This window comes from Branchiostoma belcheri, unplaced genomic scaffold (assembly GCF_001625305.1).
Source record: "Branchiostoma belcheri isolate BF01 breed outbred unplaced genomic scaffold, Haploidv18h27 scaffold131, whole genome shotgun sequence".
Lineage (NCBI taxonomy): Eukaryota > Metazoa > Chordata > Leptocardii > Amphioxiformes > Branchiostomatidae > Branchiostoma > Branchiostoma belcheri.
In genome coordinates this window covers 802,161-824,498 of record NW_017802725.1, presented here as the reverse complement: position 1 = coordinate 824,498, position 22,338 = coordinate 802,161, and the positions used below count along the sequence as shown (strand labels likewise).

Here is a 22,338-nt window from a genome sequence, read left to right as displayed (position 1 = left end):
AACGGCCTAGGAACGGCCATGGAACGGCCTAGGAACGGCCTAGGAACGGCCTAGGAACGGCCTAGGAACGGCCTAGGAACGGCCAAGTTCGCCATTACCGTCTGACAATCCGCCGTCTAGACGCGGTTCCCGTCAGATATAGAAAATATTAGCCCGAAAGCAGGTCCTGATATAAGTTGCGGCCACGAAAAAACGACTCTTCACAACACTCCGTCCGGAGGTCCTGACCTCCTTCACGGAGTAACAAGTTTTCCCCGTCTGTCAACATATTTCGGCACTGAGGCTCGGAGAATGACAGCTACGTCAGACGGCTTTTCTCGGTATTTGAATGACGTCAGAAGGTTGCGGCCCAGGCTGGTAATGACAGGGGAGAAATAGCCTCTACTACTTCAGGGCAGAAATAGCTAATCTCCAAGCAGATCCTAGGGTGGCAAACGACAGTATTAAATAGGCCAGGCAGTATCCATTGGCCAGAGAGGATCCATACGTCACTCAAAGGTACATGGATACAGCCAATTTGATACAGCAACTGTCTTTTTCCAATCTAGGATCTGCTTGGAGATTAAGAAACGGCTACAATGCAATACTAGTACTACTCAGTGTTCTAGACAGCGTCCGGAAAAGTAGGATAACGATTTTAAACTCCTTGGTTCGTCTTTCTGTCATTTGACAGAATTTTCCCGCTCAAGACGGACACAAGTTTGCACAATCTGTCATCTTTGTCAGACAAAAATCAGCGAGAAGGTATAGAAAGATATGTCATTAAAGTATGCCGAGTTTATCAGCCAATTTTGCCCCCCCCCACGAAAAATGCAAGAAATGGCACCTCACAGGGTCAAGATTTCCAAAAAATCATTTGTTGAATTTGGACTTGTCATTTGACTCGCACAATCTCAAGATCAGCTCAATCCTTTGAGTGACAGAAAGAAATGAAATCTTTCCTGTCCTGTTTGGTAAATATTGATTCTATAGATAGACCGGGAGCTCGGTGGATTCTCAAGACCCTAGTCTCTACCAGACTAACTACGCTGGCTATATATGGGAGAATATTTGCCAGGGGAGTTTGGCCGCCTTGTAGGTTTGACTGGCCGCGCAGGAGGGAAAGAAACTACCTCCCCGCGGCCGGACTCCCTTGGCCAATTTTACTCTCCTTTTTGCCAAATTCTACGATCCGTATTCCCGTAGAAAGGCCTGGTGGAGGCTACCAAGACCCCGTGCGCATAGCGGGAATTTTTGTGACGTCTGAGACACGGTCTATTTAAACTGAGCTCCTTAAAGTAGTGACCAGCAGGTCTGTTCCAAGATTAGATATACGGCACAGTTTCCTATATGTCATGATACCGTGGACTTAATTAACGTTGATGGGTTTACGTAGATTCCGTTGCAGACTACCTTAAACCTGTGTGTGTGTGTGTGTGTTGGTTGTGTGTGTTGGTTGTGTGTGTTGGTTGTGTGTGTGTGTGTGTGTGTGTGTGTGTGTGTGTGTGTGTGCGTGCGTGCGTGTCTGTGTGTGTGCGTGCGTGTCTCTCTCTGTGTGTGTGTGTGTGTGTTTAGGGGGGAGGGGTGCTCCACTTCTTAAAACGATCATCTGAAACTCATTTGAACCATGAACCAAACAAAGCACAGAAATGTTGGAAAAAATTCTTAATTTTTCTTGTTATAACGCATTTCATTGGAAAATAGTAATGGATAAAATACTATTAAATGGTAGTGAAATTAAGATCAAGGTAACACTGCAAAACATAAAAAGGTAAACACGGTATCGTCACAAGCTATTGAGTTCGTACGAAAAATCCGTTATGGCAAAACTGGGTATGGGTTAGAAATGTTCTCCCTTTCGGGAATGGGTTTTGGATACCCAGATAAGTCCTGAAACTTGAAACAAAAACACTTGTTACGGAACTCGACCTTTTTCTATTAGGACGTCCAGACCAAATGTGAATCCATCCGTCTCATTTGGACTAATCACTTGCCCGTGTTCGCTTAACGATAAGCGATGACCAAATAGTCATGTAGGCCAGGGTAATTATCAAAACACCGGCGTCAACAAATCAGAAATTTAATCCCCAACTTATAGTTTTAACACAGTCGAGTTCAGAATGGAAGAAAAAAATAGCAAAGAAAGTCAGAAAACTTCTTTTATTACAGAGGTTATTTTCTATTATACGCCGTCGAAGTTTCCGTATCTGTATCTGTATCAGTATAGCCGGTATAACTGCCCCTCGGCGTAACACACCAGCTTCACAGGCACGCGGCACCTGGCTACATTACACCGATCGACTTGTTACACCTAACCCTTGAACTTCTAACTCTAGACATTGTTTAAAGCTATCTAATGACAGGTTAGGGCGATTGTTGTTCGATCGCAAACCAAGGACATTCTTGTGACTGTCGTACATTTGTCCTGAAAAAAATCGGCTCTCTTTTTATGCAAATGCCTGCATTAGATCTTTGTTGTGAGTTGGTTCTAGAAATACTGTGACACCAGTATCGAACGACGACCTCCGAATCGCTACAATGAATGTGACGGCACCGGTACAAACGAAGTGCTACATTGAAACAAATTATAGTGTTACATTGAAACACATGTTGAAGCCCATGCTACATAGAAACAAATGTTGTCGCACGTCTTTCCTCAGAGTTCTACTATTTCCAAGCGGCTTGTCAAATCCCTCCCTAATAAAGATACTAACGTCTCTTTTGGCCCAGTATTCTGGGTCAGAATGCGGGGGACTTTGAAGGCGAGGACTGGTACTTCGATTGCACAAACAGTTTTCAACACTCACGCTCGGTCGGCCTCGCCATATCTTTTACTGTACGACATTCTCGACGAAGATCTTTCACCAACATTCGCGCGCTCAAGTATTTCTTCGGTGAAACCTTGAGCTCAGTGAGTTTGTACTGTGGAGTTTGTAAGGACAGAGTGACATTCATAGTAGGACTTCGCACGGTCTTGATGTCGCAAATTCTCGCAATGTTTTGAAACAGGCTGTGACAGGAAACAACTAACAACTCACTCACAACCGACCGGGTTATCGCCGCATCTTTTACTGTGCGACATTCTCGACAAAGATCTTTCACCAACATTCGCGCGCTGAAGTATTTCTCCGCCAGTGAAGCTGTGAGTTTGAGCTGTGGAGTTTGTAACGACGAAGTGACATTCATAGTAGGACGTCGCATAGACAGCTGTGACAGAAAACAACTAACAAGTCACTCACACTCGGCCGGGGTATCGCCATATCTTTTATTGTACCGTGACATTCTGGACCAAGATTCTTTCACCAACATTCGCATGGCTCAAGTATTTCTTCGGTGAAACCGTGAGCTCAGTGAGTTTGTGTTAAAGGACGCAGAGACATTCATAGTAGGACGTCGCACGGTCTTGATGTCGCAATGTTTTGAAACAGGCTGTGACACTAGAAACAACTAACAACTCACTCACAACCGACCGGGTTATCGCCACATCTTTTATTATACGACATTCTCGACCAAACTGTCGTCTGCAGGCTTGTCAATCTCTCACCAAACATTCGCGCTGAAATATTTCTCTCCATGAAACCTTGAGCTGTGAGTTTGACCTGTGGCGCTTGTAGGGTTTATAGCTGTGTGTTTAAGTAACCTCTGGCAGGCTGGAACTCTGCGCGGGGTATCATCGTCTCTTTTACTGTACGACATTCTCGACGAAAATGCTGTCCTACAGTCTTGTCAATCTCTCACCAACATTCGCTCTCAAACATTTCTCTCCGTGAAACCTTGAGCTGTGAGTTTGACCCGTGAAGCTTGTAGGGCTAGCTGCGTGTTTAAGTAACCTCTGGCAGGCTGGAACTCTGCGCGGGGTATCATCGTCTCTTTTATTGTACGGCATTCTCGACGAAAATGCTGTCCTACAGTCTTGCCAATCTCTCACCAACATTCGCGCTGAAATATTTCTCTCCATGAAACCTTGAGCTAAGTGAGTTTGACCCCTTGTAGTTCTAGCTGCGTGTTTAAGTAACCTCTGTGACTGGCTGGAACTCCGGGCGAGCCAACAGAAGTCGTCTGTAATCAAACAACTCTACAAGATAAAGCCGGAATGCTGACCTGGGAACCCGGCAGTTCTAGCGAGGGTATCGGATGTAGATACAATATGGCCGCCCCCTTGCCTTGGCTCAGACTACAAGAACTAGAGGTAAGCACCTCTCTTGAACTTGTGATTTGTTTTGGCTGGCACCTATAGGTTATCATGTAGTCTACGGATTGGTAGGAGATGCTATGGCGGCTTGTTGAACTGTTGTTTCGCCATGAAAAGTACCGAAAATGGTTCCTTGACGACTTGACGTTGGACGTATCTTGGATAAACCCAGTAACCTACCAGTGCCTGTACCGTAATATGAATGTTACAACTTACACCAAATGTTAGTTTCTTTTTTTAGTTTAAATTGAAGACTACAAAACGTTACAAAACGTTAAGATGCACAGAAAACCGAGAAGGGTGGTGAAAACTGTCTGTCAGATAATCTGTGGTGCCCCAACGCTCGAAAAATTAAGACTAAGGGATAGATGCCAGAGATAAGCTTTAGGATATCTTCCTCAGACGATCTGTGACATTTAACCGGTAGAATGTATATTGACTCTGCTCCTAAACGGATACAAATGAACGGTCCCTTATAAACTGTTGTCCCGTGAGTATGTTCTCAAGCGTACTCTCCAAGCAGAGGTTTTGGGGTATTTTTAGCGTGTTTTTAGGCTTTTTTATCGGGGTTTCTCTTTTGCACTGAATTTTTTTGTTGGGTTTGGTGGGAAAAAATTTAGTGCAAAAGAGTAACCCCGATAAAAAAGCCTAAAAACACGCTAAAAATACCCCCAAAACCCAAACCTCTGCTTGGAGAGTACTCAAGCGAGCTGCCGACTAGTTTGAGATGAGCTTTTGATAAGCGGCAGCCGAATTTGTTCATGACATACAGAAATAAACCAGGCGGTCAAAACGCCACAAATCGGAAGTGACAGCTGCCAATCACTTATATCAACCGGTGATTGACAAAAAGTATAGATTTTATTAATTTACGTTCGGAAGGGATCGGTCATTACTTATCCTGGTGAAGGCGACAGTAGACGTCGAAAATTTGATCTGTGTGTACCCTTGTGTTGGAATGAAGTTCTAACAATTACATCGTATTATGACTACTACCAACACAGATGAACTTCCATGATGAAAAAAAACGGTTTCTTGCCTTATTCCAGTGTTCCCTTCCTTATACATGTAGTTGTTTCCTGTACGAAATAGCAGTAAAATATAGCATGACCATCTACATGCATAACCTGCTAACCAGTACAAATTTGGAGCCAATAAGGCTACCGTAGCAGGCTTGAGGTTAACTATGTCGACGCCCAGGGCCTCAGGGTTCCCTGTAGTTGTTTTTCGCGAACAAACGTTACATGTTTTGTAGACCGGCGATAGGTTTGTTTTGATGGAGTACTCGGTACGTATTTAGGGCCTGTGTCACTTCTTGGGCCTATTGGCCTACCACTGTTGGGCTTATGCCCAGAAATTAAAGGCATCCAATGCAATATCAGGGCGGCAAAACTAGATTTACAAAGTCAATTATCTGGTCATTCTTTTCATGTAGTAAGTTGGATCAATTCTGTATCTGTATCTGTATAGCCGGTATAACCGCGCCCTTCGGCGTGACACACCAGCTTCGCAGGCACGCGGCGCGGCGGCAGTTAGCTATATCACACCAAACGACTTGTTACACTCAATCGATGAAGCTTAACCCAGCCGGCTCCATGTACGTCCGTGTGTTTGTATGCGCGCGTGAGTGCACATATGTGTGTCTGTCTGTCTGTATGTTTCTGCAGTACATAGTGACCTCTACTGCCCTACACACAACAGTATGAGAACCCTAACCAAGCCGGCTCCATGTTAGTCCTTCTGTGCGTGCCTGTCACGGTATCTGGCACTGCCAACACCCTAAAGCGGCAATGTGACCCGAGCACAACTGGGTCGGTAACACACTCTAACCCCATATACATCAGAAGTGCTATTAGATGCGTGCATTTAGTTTTTTCTTTTGAATCCTGTGGTATGTTTAAATTCGTCACCCTTTCTAATACAATAGTTAAGGGCATCTAATGCAATTTCAGGACGACGAAATAAAAATATTCTGGATGAGGAAATCCGTCTGATATTGACATTTATTTACTGCCATTTCGTAGCACATTTTCGTTATCATTCCATACTTCAAGCATTTGAAATAGCCCCCAAACAAGCTACGCGAGGAGTCCCTTTATTATTTTTTTGGTACCGCCCTTAATAGCTACGAACAAACACTCAGAGAGAGACAGACAGACAGACAGACAGACAGCATTTGAAAGCATATCTTTCTATCATTATAACGGGAAATTGAAGTATATTCGTTCTGTTAAGTACTAGTAAGTAGTTCTGTTACTTTATATATGATAGTTATGATAGATACGAGTATTGGCACTTGTTCAGTCTACTGACCGATTGCCATTTTCAAGTAGTGATGCATTTGGTCTTTATGCCCTCTTTCATCTGTTATTCATTTCTCCCCAGCACCAGTGACATCTCCAGCCTAACCTGCAGACGACAGGCTGAGGTAACCTGTTGCCATGGCGATGCACATCCCGATGGACGTGATGGCGGGAGTTCCGCAGTACCGGCACAGGAAGCGGTTCGCGCAGACGCCCTTCTCAAGGTGACCTTAGTCATATTACACTTTAGAGAGCAGAGTTTTACTTTATTGGAAACTCACAACATATCAATACACGGGTCATCAAGACAGTCGAAACTGGTAACAGATAAAAGAAAAGTTTTAGTTTATCTTTTATCTATTTTTATCGGGCTTTCTTTTTTTAATATATATACCGGTATCTTTTTTATTTTCGGGTGACGTATTGGATACTGCCCTGTCAATGATATTGTCTTGTAACCACCATAAGATCTACTTTGAGATGAAGTTAGGTGTTCTCGCGATCGTTGCTTTTGGTGTAGCTTTCTACCCTTCTTGTCTTAAACTGGGCAGCCTGAAAAGAAAACTATTAAGCCGGTGGGTTAAGATTTGCGACCGAAGTATAAACACTGGGTCAAAGGGAAGACGATGTCGGCCCCCGTCGCGGTTGAGTGAAAAGTGATGTGCCCTGATTAAAGATCTCATTACGAATCGCGAACAAGACCTAATGCGTTTCCATGTAAAATCATGCTGAATGTACCTAGCAAAGTGGATTGAATATCATTCAAGTTAAGGCAACTTTTCACTAACTTAAGATGTTTGCTCTTCTTCCTTCTCCCAGTCGTCAGCAGTCCATGAGCCGCCAGGAATCCTGGGAAGACGACCCTCCCGAGTCCCCTGCCGGCCTGGACGCCGCGAGCTTAGAAGAAGTGGCGCGAAAACTGCTGACCTTGGAGGAGGTCTCAGCCAATCAGGAGGCCGGAGAGCAAGACGGAAACACCATCCCTCTAACCCATCATCAAGGTCGACCTTGTGGGCAAAAAGGACACGGAGACACCTGTAAACGTATCGTTATAAACGTTAGCGGTTTGAAATTTGAAACCCAGCGAGGAACGTTGTGTCGCTACCCGGACACTTTACTAGGAAACGCCGATAGAATGAAGAAGTATTACGACTCGTCCCGACAGGAGTACTTTTTCGACCGACACCGCCCGAGTTTTGAGGCGATCCTGAGTTATTTTCAAACAGGAGGCAAGCTGACTCGTCCAGCAGATGTTCCTGTGGACATATTTCTTGAGGAGTTAAAGTTTTACGACATGGGAAATTCTTTAATTCGGCAGATTCGTGAGAAGGAGGGACTAGCCGGCGCTGCCATGCGACCAAGGCTGCCGAGGAATCGAAAATTCAGGAAAATATGGCTTCTCTTCGAATACCCTGAGTCTTCACAATGGGCTAAGATTGTAGCTGGAATATCCGTAGCTGCCGTTTTCTTAGCTATCGGTATCTTCTGCCTAGAAACCGTACCGGTTCTTCAAGATTTCGCCGAGGACTTGGTCGCGTCGGAACCAGAAGAAGTCCGCTCCTTCGCGCAGCCGTTTTTCGTCTTGGAGACTCTCTGCGTTCTCTGGTTCATCTTTGAGTTGATCACTCGGTTTGTGGTCTGTCCGAGTAAGCCAGACTTCGCAAAAGGTGCCTTAAACATCATCGACCTTCTCTCCATCGTGCCGTACTTTGTCGACGTCACGGTGATGCTGACGTCACGCCCGGGCGCGCAGGGACACACCTTGGTGCACACCTTGAGAGTCGTGCGTCTTGCGCGGGTGTTTCGAATTCTCAAGGTCGCGCGACATTCTAGAGGGATGCAGGTTCTTGGGAAGACCTTCAAGGCAAGCTGGAAGGAGTTAGGACTTCTCTTGTTCTTCCTTCTAGTCGGGATCGTGCTTTTTTCAAGCGCGATCTACTTTGTGGAGTATGACCTTGAGAATTCGCACTTCAAGAGCATCCCGTCCGCGTTCTGGTGGGCGGTCATCACCATGGTAACGGTGGGGTACGGGGACATGTGTCCGCAGTCGCTTGGCGGGAAAGTCGTCGGGGGCCTTTGCGCGGTTTCGGGCGTCCTCACGGTCTCTTTAGTGATGCCTGTTTTTGTGACCAACTTTAACCGGTACTACTACCAGGACAAGAACGCGCAGAGCTTTAGAAGGGCCACGGGTTCCCGCATGGTCGGGCATTGGCTGTTCCAAGTAACGCAGCCTTCTATAGGCATGGTGAGACCTAATGTTGATGTGTCCATTGCCTTAGAGTTGGAAGCGCAACCGCCAAAACTCAGGAGAAAAGGCGGGATAAAAAGAAGAAAGCCCGGCAAGGGAACGGATACTACAAATGTGTAGCTCGATCATGTATACTTTAAAATTGTCGAAAAAATTTTACTAGTAATATGCAATGCCTCATGATTGAATGGGGTCGTTTGTTAGAGAGCGACATCTAGCGGCCGTTCAGGGCATGGCAACCACGGAAGCGCCCGAAACGTTGAATCGGGTCAGAAAACCCTGTACTTTGTTTGCTGTATAGAAAACATCTAACTCAGGATAGTGGAGTTTTCCTGTATACAACCATGTGATATTACCATGTAATACATGTTGGTATTCGGCAGGGACATTCATAATGTACTATGCATGTATACATTAAACTAGAACAACAAAACCTCACAGTTTGTAATAAAGAAACCAGCCTTTTGTGATTGGAGTTTCAAACTGTTTTTGTCTCATCCATACCCTTAGCAACATCATATAAGTGTCAAGTACCTGCAACCACATTAAAAAAGTGTTATCTTGACAAATAATGTCTTCAACACCTGTATATCTGACAGTCACCTTTATTGTGATGTTACCTGCCACACTGATACTACTCCAAAACCCCATACACACCCTTCAGTTCTTAATAGTCTCACTACTTATGTCAGTGGCCCCTTTTTCCAATCCATCCAATCTGCTATTTCCCCATACATAACCCAGATAAACCATAGCCTGTTCTCCCTGTTCCAAGCATAAGTCTGTAGTAATTGTAAGGGCAAGAACAACCCTTGTACATTGTACAAGTGGTCTGCCAATTCATAAAAATGCAATCTTGAAAAAATTATACTTGGTGGGTTTCCAGAAAATATAGCCTCCACCAGGCCTTTCTACAGGAATACGGATCGTGGAATTCGGCAAAAAAGAGAGTAAAATTGGCCAAGGGAGTTCGGCTGCGGGGAGGTACTAGTAGTTTCTTTCCCTCCTGCGCGGCCAGTCAAACCTACAAGGCGGCCAAACTCCCCTGGCAATTATTCTGCTATATATAGCCAGCATAGTTAGTCTGGTAGACTAGAGACTATAGAAAATACACCTTGCTATCTATCTACACTGTCCCAAGAATTCTTAACTGTTGGCAACATGTTTCACTGTATACTGAGTAAGGTAACAGGGAAGCTATTGCTGAATGTTGTATTGTGAACTGGCCCTATTAAAGATATACATCACCTGGTAAAATGTTTAATATTCAACATAATTAAATAGTTCAGTGATAGGACACACTGAGGTTTTGCAAATTTGTGTGTGGGTCTTAGAATGTAACTTTACAAATTTTTGAAAAAAAATTCATTTATCTAGTACCGTTATTAATTATTAAAGTGTCAAATTCCATCTATTTCTTTCTTATAAAGGTCTCTTCAAAGAAACAATAAGATGGAATTTCAAACCATTATTATTTTTATTAGCTTTCCTGTATCTTTCTACAGTTTGGTCATTGTAGTTCCTGTCACTTCTTCATCTTACAACTTCCTTGTTGAAACCTTTACTCTTGCTCTTGGTCCATGCAAATTATCATGAAATTAGAGAAGTTTCTTTCGGTGGTTGCTATAGAGATTAAGGGGTCAACCGTTTGGGGTCGCGGGGGAACATGGAAGTTTTCCTGATGTTGTTCAGTCCGAGATACAGCATGACCACCCTCTCCATACCTGCAGGGGTATAATGAACAGTCCCTGTTAGCTCATATCCTTATAATAAACCTCTCCATACCTATAGGAGTATAATGAACAGTCCCTGTTGTGTCATCTTTCTACAATATATGCAATGATTATCTCCAGTAAAAAATCTCATTTGGTTGCAGTAATAGATCATAAAGCAATCTATCCAAGATGAAATTTTCTACACTTCTCTAAGAAGACATTAAGAGGTGGCAGACTTAAACCCCTTGCCCATATTGCTTGGCAACCCTTCCATTCCCACAGGCACAAATAGAAGCACAACTCTACTAATCACAAGCATATTCCTTGTGACAAAATCTTGAGGCTTTCTGACTGCCGGCCCAAGATCTGATCCAAAATAGCCCGGAGTCCAGCCTTGTTAGCTTTGGTCCACTCCACAGGTTAGTGGATCTTGGTGAGAGGACCAAAGCTAACAAGGCTGGACTATTAGCTACATAGGCTAGATTCATAAATTGTCCCTCGAATGTTTGCTTGGAGATCATGGCAATGAAGACAGAAACAACACTTGACTGCCTTGTGGAGAAGTGAAGCCGAACTCACCGATCCCACCTCCTCCATGGGGAGGACATCCATAACGGAAGGAGTCGATGTAAGACTTGATCTTCTCAATGTCTGAAACAAATGGATAAAGAAACATCCATGTCAGGGGAGAGAATCTGTGATTCTACCATCAGAGACTCAAATCAGGATTTCCGTCGGTAGAATTGCCAATTGTACCAGATCGGAGTCTCTAGGAATATAAACAAAAACCTTACAAGCAGACTTACTGTTGCCACAAGTTTATATACTTCTGCAGAAAGTCTCTCAGAAAGCCTGACATCATTATCTTTTTATTATCCATCCATAAAAATCTTGATTAAAAAAAAGACTTGTACTTGGTGCAAGCACGTCTAATCCTGGTTGGGGAAAAAGGACATTAAAATTCGGTTAAAGAAAAAAAATCCCAGAGAGGGTCTGGTTTGCAGCACAACAAATGAAATTTGGTTCTTACCAAATGAAAAACAGTTTGATTCGTAACCGATCTAATATCCCTTTGCAATCCGTATATCTTTATCATGCCAGAGAGGTGTTGCCAATGTTAACGTTACTATCCAAGTACATTTACCCAGTCCTGTTATTTCTGGTTTGCTTACCAATCTCGTGAGCCTTGGCCCGTTCTGTCAGGAACTCTGGGTCGTGGATTCGCTGGGCTCCAGACAGGATCTCCTCTCCTCGCATGTACATGTCGTACGAGTTGGCATATTTCTGTCAAGTACAAAAAACATCAAATGTTGGAAGAAAGAAAACAAGAATGAACAGGGGTGCCACAGACTTTCTGCAACCTATGATCCACTGCTCACGGAGTCACGTGTGTTATCTGCGTGACGTCACGGAAGCGGTGGATTGCTCATTCCTTGAAAAAGACTGGAGTTGTCCTTGAGTGTCTTGAGATGTCCAATTTCTTGTGATGGATTATTGCAGTTCAAAGTTGTTTCATAATGACTAGCACCAACACAGACGGACTTTCAAGATAAGAATGAATCTCCAGTTTCTTCCATGTACTTCATATACAAACTAGAAAGGCCAATATTTGCTTTGGAGCAAATACAGCGATGGGTTCACCACATTTTACGACATGGCAGGGAAAGAATGAGAAACACAAGGGAAAACAATGATTTACATTCAATTTGATATAACTATAATATGAAGTAACATACAACTAAAACAACAGTTGGATAGCTATTCCCTACTTTATTGGTTAGGATTTTTAATTGCATAATGCAAACTGTTGATTTTCAAAATAAATAAAAAAATGTTCATGCCCCGCATTCCAATGCTGGAGCAGAAAAGCTTGAAATACCTACCAAAACACTTGAATAAAGACATACTGTCAGTATGGAAATGCTCTGTAGCAGGTGTTAATCAAGTTAAATCCCAACAGCCAATCAGCAAGAAATGCTCTGTGCAGGTGGAAATGCTCTGTGCAGGTGTTAATCAAGTTAAATCCCAACAGCCAATCAGCAAGAAGTATAGAGGAAAGCTGCATGCCTATTGGTTGATGCCCTGCATTCCATTGTGATGACTCATGCCCAGACGTGGTAAACACAACTGTACACAGTAATACATTTGCTATAACACAGCCAAAAAACTAAAACAAGTAAAATCTGAGATTTTATACCTCCGGGCTTTTTATTGTATATTTTTCCATGTTGTTTGTTCTGTATAGTTGATGGTGTTGAATTTTAATATTTTTATGTGTTAGATTTAGCGTTCCTGGTTGTGTTAATACAGGACTGGTCAACATTTTCATCTGCAGCCCATACCATGTACCCACGGTAAAAATGCATGTCGAGAACGTCTGAGACAGTATACCACGGTATTTGTAAGTTAAGAAGTCGTACTATACGCCGAAAACATCCAAGATTGCGCAAGAGGGCGTTGACCCCTGACCCATTGGCCCACCCGGATGACGTGACCTTGAATCTGAAGGTGACCAAGATGGCCGCCATGCCCTACTCACCGGGTTCTGTGGATCAGGCATGGTGTAGAACGGGCGCACCGCCAGGGGGAACTTATCCAGGATGAAGAAGTCAGTGTCATACTGAAAATGAAAATAAATACAAATATATGTTATTAGTACATTGAGGCTAAAATACTGTAAGGCAATATGTTTGCCAATATTAAATGGCTTCTCGATGCAAATTTCTAACACTGTGATGAAATTCTGTCTTCTGTTGTACTTACTAACGTTACAGATTTTGTAACAACAAACTTAGAACACCGTTAACATCTTTTTATTCCTAGTTCCTACTCTTAAATGAAGTCCCCATGAACATATAATCAGAGTTAACATATAATCAGAGTACACTGTAAGTGTACAATTTGTTTATACCTGTTGTAACAACAGTTACTACATTGTACAAGACATGCTTTTACAGAATCCCTCAGCCCAACCCTGTCTTCTTACCTTGGCTTTCACCAACCTTCCCAACAGCTTCTCATCAGGAGTGCTGGAAAACAGATTCACACATTTTATACCTGACTGACTCTAGTAGTTACACTGAACAACTATAAATGTATATAAGCTGTGCAAAACAAGACCAAGACATGACAAGGCAAGACAAGAGTATTATATTCATCTATACTCAATTCCCAATCTGTCTCAAAACCAACTCAAAACAGAAAATAGTAACAAAAGCAATAGCCTGGTGAATAGAGTGCATGTACATGTACAATGTAGTAGTTTTGGCTTTAATTCCCAGACTAAGTCATACCAAAATGGTACTTAAGGACCCATGTACATGTATATGTACTCTTGCAGACAATATTTTCCCAATCTTTACATTATACGTCATGTATAACATCTTCACACAAAAAATAGCCCAGTTAAGGAGTTTTTTAGTGAATCTTGGATTCCAACTTTTTTTCTAAAAAAATAGCCTTGTTGCAGGCTCACCTGAGGTCGTCCTCATCCCCTATCTCCACCCCAGCCTCCCTGAGCATGGCCACAGCCTCAGGGAACTCCAGTCTGAGGCTAGGCTCCAGGAACCGGAAGGGCTCGCACGGAAACTGCTTCTGGATGGTGTTGATCTCGGTCTTATACCTGTGGCAGACAGTATGCTTTTGGTAACTAAATATTATCATTAAAAAGGAACAAGGCTAGCTGTCTACAATGTATTTGTTTTGAACAATAGAATGACAAAAAAAGCTGACAGAGTAAGGTTCATGACTGAGAACCGAATACTGAAGTTCATAAACTTGAAGGCATGGTTTTCTTACATGATCCCCCTTATATGCAGATGTGATATGATATGATATAATGATATATATTATAAGGAAAGGAGATCTAAGGGTGCTCACAAGGTGTGGTGGAAGAAACTTAACAGACTGTTACAAGTGTATGTACTACAACTACATGTAGCTGTAAAAACCATAAATAGTAAATGGTGATGGTTGAACGCCTTCTTAAATCTTCTACTGGGAACTACAACAAATGTTCCTTACCTGTCCCTGAGCCCCTTGAAGATTTGCACAAACATGTCCCCGATGACGTCTAGCACCTCGTGGTAGTGGTAGTTAAACGCCATCTCCAGATCCAGGCCAACAAACTCAGTCAGGTGACGGTGGGTGTTGGAGTCCTCCGCACGGAACACTGGTGAGAGATTACACAGAACATGAGCCATGAAACACTGGTGAGATACCATACCACACAGAGACTGTCTTTATATACAGTATATATTTATTTGAGGTTTGGATGAACCTTGGTGAAAGACCATGCAGAAACTGAGCCTGTCTTCATCTACTGTAACAGCATAAGTGATGACAAACATTGTTTACAAAAGCTGAAAAAAGATGTAAGCTATTTTGTTGTTACAGTATGGTATTGAAAATTCAGTATTTGTTGTTATTGAGTTGTGGCCATTTACATGCTTCATTTTTGTTTCTGCTTACTTGGACCAAATTAGTTGTCTTTGTTTATTTATGTTGATGAGAGAGGGAAGGATAACAGTTGAGAAGAGTCCGATATTCGACCAGTTTTGACTTATATGTTGTACTATCTACTTTCCTTGAATGAAGTATTAGAAGAGGATAGAAACCTACCAGCCCCAACAGTGAAGACCCTCTCGAAGTCAGCAGCGATGGCCATCTGTTTGTACAGCTGTGGGGACTGGGCCAGGTACGCGTTGTTCTTAAAGTACGACACGGTGAACACGTTAGCTCCTCCCTCACTGGCCGCTGAAACAAAAACAGACGAGTAAAATGTTACCGTCATAAACAAATTACGCGCAAAAGCATTGGCTCACTAGTAGTACATGTAGGATGGCCAGTGTTAGTGTGAATGTCATTCAGCACCAGGGACAGGGATGGCAGTGTTAGTGTGAATGTCATTCAGCACCAGGGACAGGGATGGCAGTGTTAGTGTGAATGTCATTCAGTACCAGGGACAGGGATGGTAGTGTTAGTGTGAATGTCATTCAGCACCAGGTACAAGGATGGCAGTGTTAGTATGATTGTCATATTCGTTGTAACATAGCCAGCTACACCCCATGCCTGTGAAGCTGGTATGATACACTGTAATGACAGTTATACTGGCTATACATTTACAGATACCCAATTTGTTTAGGAATAAGCAATCCACCACTTTTGAGATGGACCATAGCTTGCAGAAAGGAGGTTTCAAAGAGAACCTTGATTGCAAAAAGGGAATGGGTGCTATGAACTTTCCGTAACTTATGATCCAGTGTGTGCAGAAAAGGTCGAAAGAGTCAGACTGACCTGAGATGATTTTGGGAGTGTGGATCTCCACGAATCCCTTGCCTGTCAGAGTAGACCTGAACAGGTCACACACTCCCGCTACCACCCGGTACACTGCCTGGTTTGTCGTCGTCTGAAATCACAGAGCAAAATCATGAACTCGTAGTTACTTCATGTTTTCTAACCTCAATGCAACTTGCGCTGTCTAGTCAAGCTTATCTACATGTATATAGTGACCAGTCAAGGAGTTTGAAGATTATATCATATTGTACTGTTATTATTTACAGTCAAACCTGTAATTGATCACTTCTACATAAGAACCACCCGGCCAATACAGATCATTTTTCCCATTGAAGTAAGCATAAGTCTTGTAGACCTATAACTATAGTGAAACAGCTTTTATTGGTCCCTTGAGTGTTGTTCTTGTACAGTTTTGAGTGTACACCGTACCATTATAGAACAGTGTCAAGTGTACAGATTTTCAGGAGTACTGTTGTACTGATAAAGAGTGCCGAGGCTGTGCACAGACAGTGGGAAGACTGAGAGGACAAACGTGCACGCTGACGACACGCTGCCTCTGCTGCCAAACAGGCCCCAGGAAAAATGAACAGAGTAACTAACTTTTACTTTGGACACTTATTTTCTGTATTATTTTTTTTATGACTGAAATTTGCTTTGTAATTGTTATTAGGAATGAACCATTCAGTTGTTGGTTTGCATAGTTTAGTCTTAGTCTACTGAGACTGACTGACATATATATATATATATAAATGATAACCCCATTAAGATGGCAATACAATAGGACTGGTAGTATGGAGGCCATTGGAGGGGCATCTTATAAATTCTTTGTTTTCTATGTTCTGAACTAGCTATGTGTTACTAGTATTTTACTGAAGGCTATGAAAGCCCGACTCACCCTGAGATCTATAATCCTGTTGTCCAGCCTGGTGTCCTGGTTCACACGAGGTCGACTGGCATCCTCCTGAAACAAACAAACAAATAAACAAACAAAAATAGATCTCATTCTCTGTGTCAACATGTACATGTATGCAAAACCCTGAGTCAACATTTTGTAAGAAAAAAAAGACTACATACATGTACAACAGCAGAAAATAACGTTTTTAGTACAGTGTCCATGTGTATACCAGGTAATTAATGTATGTATATAGTAATTTCCAAGCAGGTGTTTTGGTGGTTGCTAAAGATGGTATCAAATTGGCCAGGCAGTATCCATTGGGCACACAAGATGGCTAATGGACACTCCTCTGGCCAATGGACACTGTCTGGCCACTGTATGATATGCTTAAAAATTAAAGACTGCATATACAGCAGTAGAAATTTAAAGTTCATCATCATCATCATAAGTAAAGAAAACTGCTGACCTCATCGTGTTCTGGCCTGGCTGCATCGTCCAGTTGTAAGGGTAACTGTGGGGCAGAGGCACTCACCACAAATACCTACAAGGAAAATGTGAATGTCACTTTTTAAACACTTTTTTTAAAACACAGCATGTGTCTTTCCACAAAATAGTAACTGTTAATGTATCATAAAACTGTATCATATAACTGTTAATCTATCACTATGTGCCCCAAACATCAGCAAACTTCAATGAAATTTGGTATACTTTTCCACACAAAAGGTATGACATTCTATCCTTATATCAAGGATTGTGTTTGCCTGCTCTGTTCCTGTGTCCCTTGCATATGGATGGGACTAGGTATAGGTATAACAGTTAGGTAGGCACAGGTTATACCTAATATGTATACCTCTGTATTCAAGTGTTCACAAGCTTTGCCACTTACTGTCCCTATCCCCTTGGAACCTCCATCTACATGTTAATGTATGGTACGAACCCTTTCCACATGCAGCTCCACATCCCTCTGTGTGCAGCTCTCCACTGGCTGTGCCACCTTCTGGACAACCCCCTCCACATCAATGATGCTCTCCTTTGTGATGCTGCAAAAATATTATTTAAGATATTATAATAATAACAGTAAACACAAAACTGCAACAAATTGTATGAAATTCACTTCAACTATTCCTCAAACCAATGCAGTCTGTATGGTTAGCTACTTACTAACCCACTCACTCACTCATATACACACTCACTCACTCACTCTAAACTCACTCTCACTCACTCACTCACTCACTCTAAACTCACTCACTCACTCACTCACTCACTCTCACTCACTCACTCAATCAATCACCCACTCACTCACACACTCACTCATACACTCACTCACTCACTCACTCACTCAATCACCCACTCACTCACTCACTCTCAACTCGCTCACAATTAAGATTTCTATGAATAAGCTTAATCTTAATGTGTAATACTATCTTAACATTTCTCTTTATTCCCCAAAAGAACATCACACTTAACTACAGAATACAGTACCTCATAGTCAGACAAATTCTAGACTATAATACAAATTTACTAGTAACAAATTAACAAACTTTAAGATAAAACACCAGTAACTTCAAGTCTGACTTACTTTGCAGCAAACTTGACCATCTGTTTGCTGACAGTCTTGTCATTCACAAACACCAGAGCCTGCACGTTAAACTGCTGTTGTCGCAGCACAAGGAAGCATTGTTTTCCTGTAAAAAAACCCAACAAATTAGAAACTTTAAGGTAACATTTGCAAAGCAAATGCATAATGTTTATTTTGCATATGGTCTGCTCTGTTAATTCTTACTCAAACACATTCATATAATATACATGGTGACAGGAGTCTAAATCCCTTCTGCTATAAAACTGCAACATGATGTAACCCAACACTAGTTACCATGGTGACAGCCATCTGGTTCAGGTCATTGACATTATTGGTTTGGAGAAGAAGAGGAAACAGGGAAAAAATAGTATGTTTTCCTTTGGTAAACATGAAAACAACAAATGTTTAGGGATTGCTCCGTCCTATGATAAGCTTTTATCCATAGATGTTCCATCAAGCTGTTGCATTCTGTTAACTTCAAATTGGAATTTATCAAAGCCCACGTCATAAAATCACAAATAATTTGTTTTGTGAGAAAATGTTACCTTTTGCCCTGCTGGTGTGCATCCTAGCTCGAACCCACACAGTCTCCCCGGCTAGGCCTGGTGTCAGCTCTTCAACACGAACCAACCTCCGGTCTGTAGGAGCAAAAAAAGTATTAAAGACACATCTGAATGGTACATGAACCCACACAATTTCCCCAGCTAGACTTGTAGTCAACACGTCTACACCCACCAATGTAGAATCTGAAAAAAAAAAACAACTTATTATTGACACATCTGACTTGTACATTGTGTTTGTGTATACATGAACCCATACAGTCTCACCAGCTAGGCTCGGTGTCAACTCTTCAACACGCACCAACCTACGGTCTGTAGGAGCAAATAAAACTTATTATAGACACATCTGACTTGTACATGTACAGTCATGTACATTGTGTTTGTGTATACCCATACAGTCTCACCAGCTAGGCTCGGTGTCAACTCTTCTACACGAACAAATGCAACCTATAGACTGTTTGTGGGAGCACCTCCTCAGCTGCTCTCCTCCCTTGCATTGTCCTAATAATCTTTTCTTTTTTTTTTACAAGAAAACTAATTGGAACATGTTGGGTGTGGCACTCAGTACTGAGGTAGTAGGAACTGTTACATCAGCACCATCAAATTTTAATCAGAATTCTCAATCTCCGAGAAAAAAATATTGAAAAAGCCAATGTCACTCGGTGAAAAATTATTGACATACGTAAATAATTTCATCAGGTTGGTAAACGAATGAATAGCAAAGTTCTTTGATCACAACCATTTATTTTTTATGAGCCGGCGTTTCGATGACCGTCTGTTATCTTCATCAGCCTGAGGGCAATTCTGACTGGTTTGCTGTGCACTGACACTAGATGTTACTTGGTGCATAGTGCACTAAAGGTGTTACACTATGTAGCGTCAGTGCACAGTAAACCAGTCAGAATTGCCCTGATGAAGATGACAGACGGTCATCGAAATGTCGGCTCGTAAAAAATAAATGGTTCTGATCAAAAGAACTTTGCATTCAATTATTGATATAGTTTGGTATCTAAGTTCACCACCAGTAGCTATAGTTTACAGATCCTTCAGATATCAAAGTTCATTTGAAATTCTTTGTCTGCAAAGATAAAGAAACGATGTGTATTTGCATTCCACCCTTAAAAGTGGTCACATGTAGGTACAAAGTTACACTGAAAGTGAACTTTGTAGGGGGAGTGGCAGGCTAGGACGCCATTTCTCAAGGTGTGAAAATGGCGTCTGCAGATCGTCCAGCTGCAGACTGTGGCCAACCTGTGACTTTGCCTACCCAGGGGATAGCTGGACTACCTGACAACCTCGGAACAGCCAACCTGTGTGAGGAATTCTCCAAGAAAACCTCACGGACACCTGCCAACACACAGGTGGGAGGACAGAAGAACAGGTGCAGCTTCCACCCTCAAGAAGAGATCAAACTTTACTGTCTGGAAAGCACTTGTAAGGTACCGATCTGTAGTGAATGTATCAGCCATTTTCACAAAGGGCACAAAATCACAGGAGTGAGAGAGGAGGCAAAACAGATCAGGAATAACATCATGGCAGAGCTTGACACTGGAAAGGAGAAGATGGAGACTTTTTCAACTTTCCTCCAAGAGATCAAGGAATCTCAGAAAAGGCTGATGGACAACAAAGTACAAACTCAGCAGGATATCAGAAAGGCCTGTAAGGTGCACGTGAAGAAGATTAAAGATCAGCGGGACAAACTGTTGGATACTTTGGAGAAGAGTTTTGAGGACAACATGGCTGCCTTGGAGAAACAGAATGACCAGGTGCTGACTCAGCTGGCTGAACTGTCCAGGGTTTGTGAGAGAACAGAACAGTGCATGGAACAAGAAGAGGTGGTGTGGCTATCACAGGACTTAAACTTAGCACAGACACTCAAGGAAAAGTTCCAGAATGTTCAAACTCCTGAGATCTGTGTAAATAAACTTTCTTATTTTGAACCAAAGAAATCAGGCACACAGATAGAGCTGGGTAAGGTAACAACGAAACCCATGTCAAACAAGCAGGCTTTGGTTAAGTCCAAAGAGACATGCACAAGTTCTAGACAAGTAAGAAGTACAAATGTCAGACCAATCAGGGTGGGACAACCATGGGTGAGGAAAGTCAGCTTTGGGGGAGGGGGGTCAGGTAGGGGGGGATTTACATGTCCTTATGGAGCTGTTTCACAAGACAATGAAGTTTACATTGCTGATTATGGTAACAGCAGAATCCAGGTGTTCACAATGGATGGTGTTTATATCAGAGAGTTCACAACAACTCTGCCAGGGGAAACTGGTGAAAAGCTAAATCCACAGGATGTTGCTGTAGATAGAAATGACAACCTGTGGGTGGTGGGTGATGATCATGTAGTGCAGTATTCCAGGGAAGGTAGATGTTTGGTCACAATAGATCTGCCATATGTTATACGCACCCGTGGCATAACTGTATCTATGGCAACAGAACAGGTGATTGCTACAGAGTTTGATGACCAGAATGGTCGACTTCGAGTGTTTAACCAAGATGGTTCTGAGCTGGGGACATATGGTTCAGGTCATAGGTCACCAGAGCCTTGGTTGCCACAATATGTCACTGTGGATGGGGAGGGGAACATTCTGGTCACTGATGGCAACAATCACTGTGTCCATGTCTTGGACGGAGGGGGGAACTTCAAGTTCAAGTTTGGGAGTAAGGGATCTGATGAAAGTCAGCTGAATAATCCTCTGGGCATTTGTGTTGACGGAAAGGGCAACATTATTGTGGCTGACTATGGAAATGGCTGTGTGAAAATGTTTGACAGTCAGGGCAGATTTCTGTGTGACATAGGAATTGGTATGAAGTCGCCCTGTGGTGTTACTGTGTCACAAGGTGGAGATGTGGTGGTGACTGATGATAACAATCATACTGTATCAGTCTGGACACAGAGTTAGTGCTGTACCATAGGAGTTGCCATATGTATGTTACATAAAAACTATACATAATAGTGTTCAAAATCATGATAATCATACTTTCTTGTTTAAGCTATACTTCATATTTCCCAGAGCTGGAAGCTGTAGGGCTGATACCAATTACTGAATCCTGATATAATGATATAACAATGTCTAGAGTTAGAAGTTCAAGGGTTAGGTGTAACAAGTCGATCGGTGTAATATAGCCAGCTGCCACCGCGCCGCGTGCCTGCGAAGCTGGTGTGTTACGCCGAAAGGCGGTTATACCGGCTATACTGATACAGAATTTTTACTATAGTCAATCTTGACAAAAAACACCCATAGATTTCCTATTACTCAGCACTAACTACTACACACCAGAATTAGGAATGACAAAATGGATTGATAAATTGTACTGTTTGTAATTTTGATGTACTAGTATGTATTACTTTAAAGATTACATAAATTGGAGCTATCTGTATAAGTTGTTCTGTATGTTAAAATCAGATGTCCACCTGCATATGTATAGTTCATACCGTGTGTGTGTGTGTGTGAAGTTTTGTTTAATTACTCCGTGAAGGAGGTCAGGACCTCCGGACGGAGTGTTGTCAACGGCTGGTTTTTCGTGTTCGCAGTCAAAACACTGGGTTCTCCTTGTGTAATTGGCAC

General features: G+C 42.4%; 2 protein-coding genes across 2 annotated transcripts in view; one reads left to right on the top strand and one right to left on the bottom strand.

Annotated features, from left to right (window-relative positions):
* Window positions 1–6,560: 6,560 nt before the first annotated feature.
* LOC109464098 (potassium voltage-gated channel subfamily A member 7-like) lies at window positions 6,561–9,661 on the top strand. The gene is made up of 2 exons (XM_019761032.1): window positions 6,561–6,698; window positions 7,294–9,661. Exons 1-2 carry the CDS (start codon window positions 6,613–6,615, stop codon window positions 8,840–8,842), a joined length of 1,635 nt encoding a protein of 544 aa, XP_019616591.1. The 5' UTR covers window positions 6,561–6,612; the 3' UTR covers window positions 8,843–9,661.
* Window positions 9,662–9,737: 76 nt separating this feature from the next.
* LOC109464090 (aspartate--tRNA ligase, cytoplasmic-like) overlaps window positions 9,738–22,338 on the bottom strand; it is a 62,862-nt gene continuing 50,261 nt past the window's right edge. The window contains exons 4-17 of the mRNA XM_019761019.1: window positions 18,752–18,844; window positions 18,207–18,312; window positions 17,565–17,667; window positions 17,094–17,168; window positions 16,628–16,693; window positions 15,733–15,844; window positions 15,058–15,192; window positions 14,461–14,608; window positions 13,913–14,059; window positions 13,424–13,466; window positions 12,977–13,057; window positions 11,610–11,721; window positions 11,017–11,088; window positions 9,738–10,446 (exon numbers count right to left, since the gene is read on the bottom strand). Coding sequence (XP_019616578.1) covers window positions 10,355–10,446; window positions 11,017–11,088; window positions 11,610–11,721; window positions 12,977–13,057; window positions 13,424–13,466; window positions 13,913–14,059; window positions 14,461–14,608; window positions 15,058–15,192; window positions 15,733–15,844; window positions 16,628–16,693; window positions 17,094–17,168; window positions 17,565–17,667; window positions 18,207–18,312; window positions 18,752–18,844 — 1,385 coding nt within the window. The 3' untranslated portion in view covers window positions 9,738–10,354. The remainder of the gene's footprint in view (window positions 10,447–11,016; window positions 11,089–11,609; window positions 11,722–12,976; window positions 13,058–13,423; window positions 13,467–13,912; window positions 14,060–14,460; window positions 14,609–15,057; window positions 15,193–15,732; window positions 15,845–16,627; window positions 16,694–17,093; window positions 17,169–17,564; window positions 17,668–18,206; window positions 18,313–18,751; window positions 18,845–22,338) is intronic.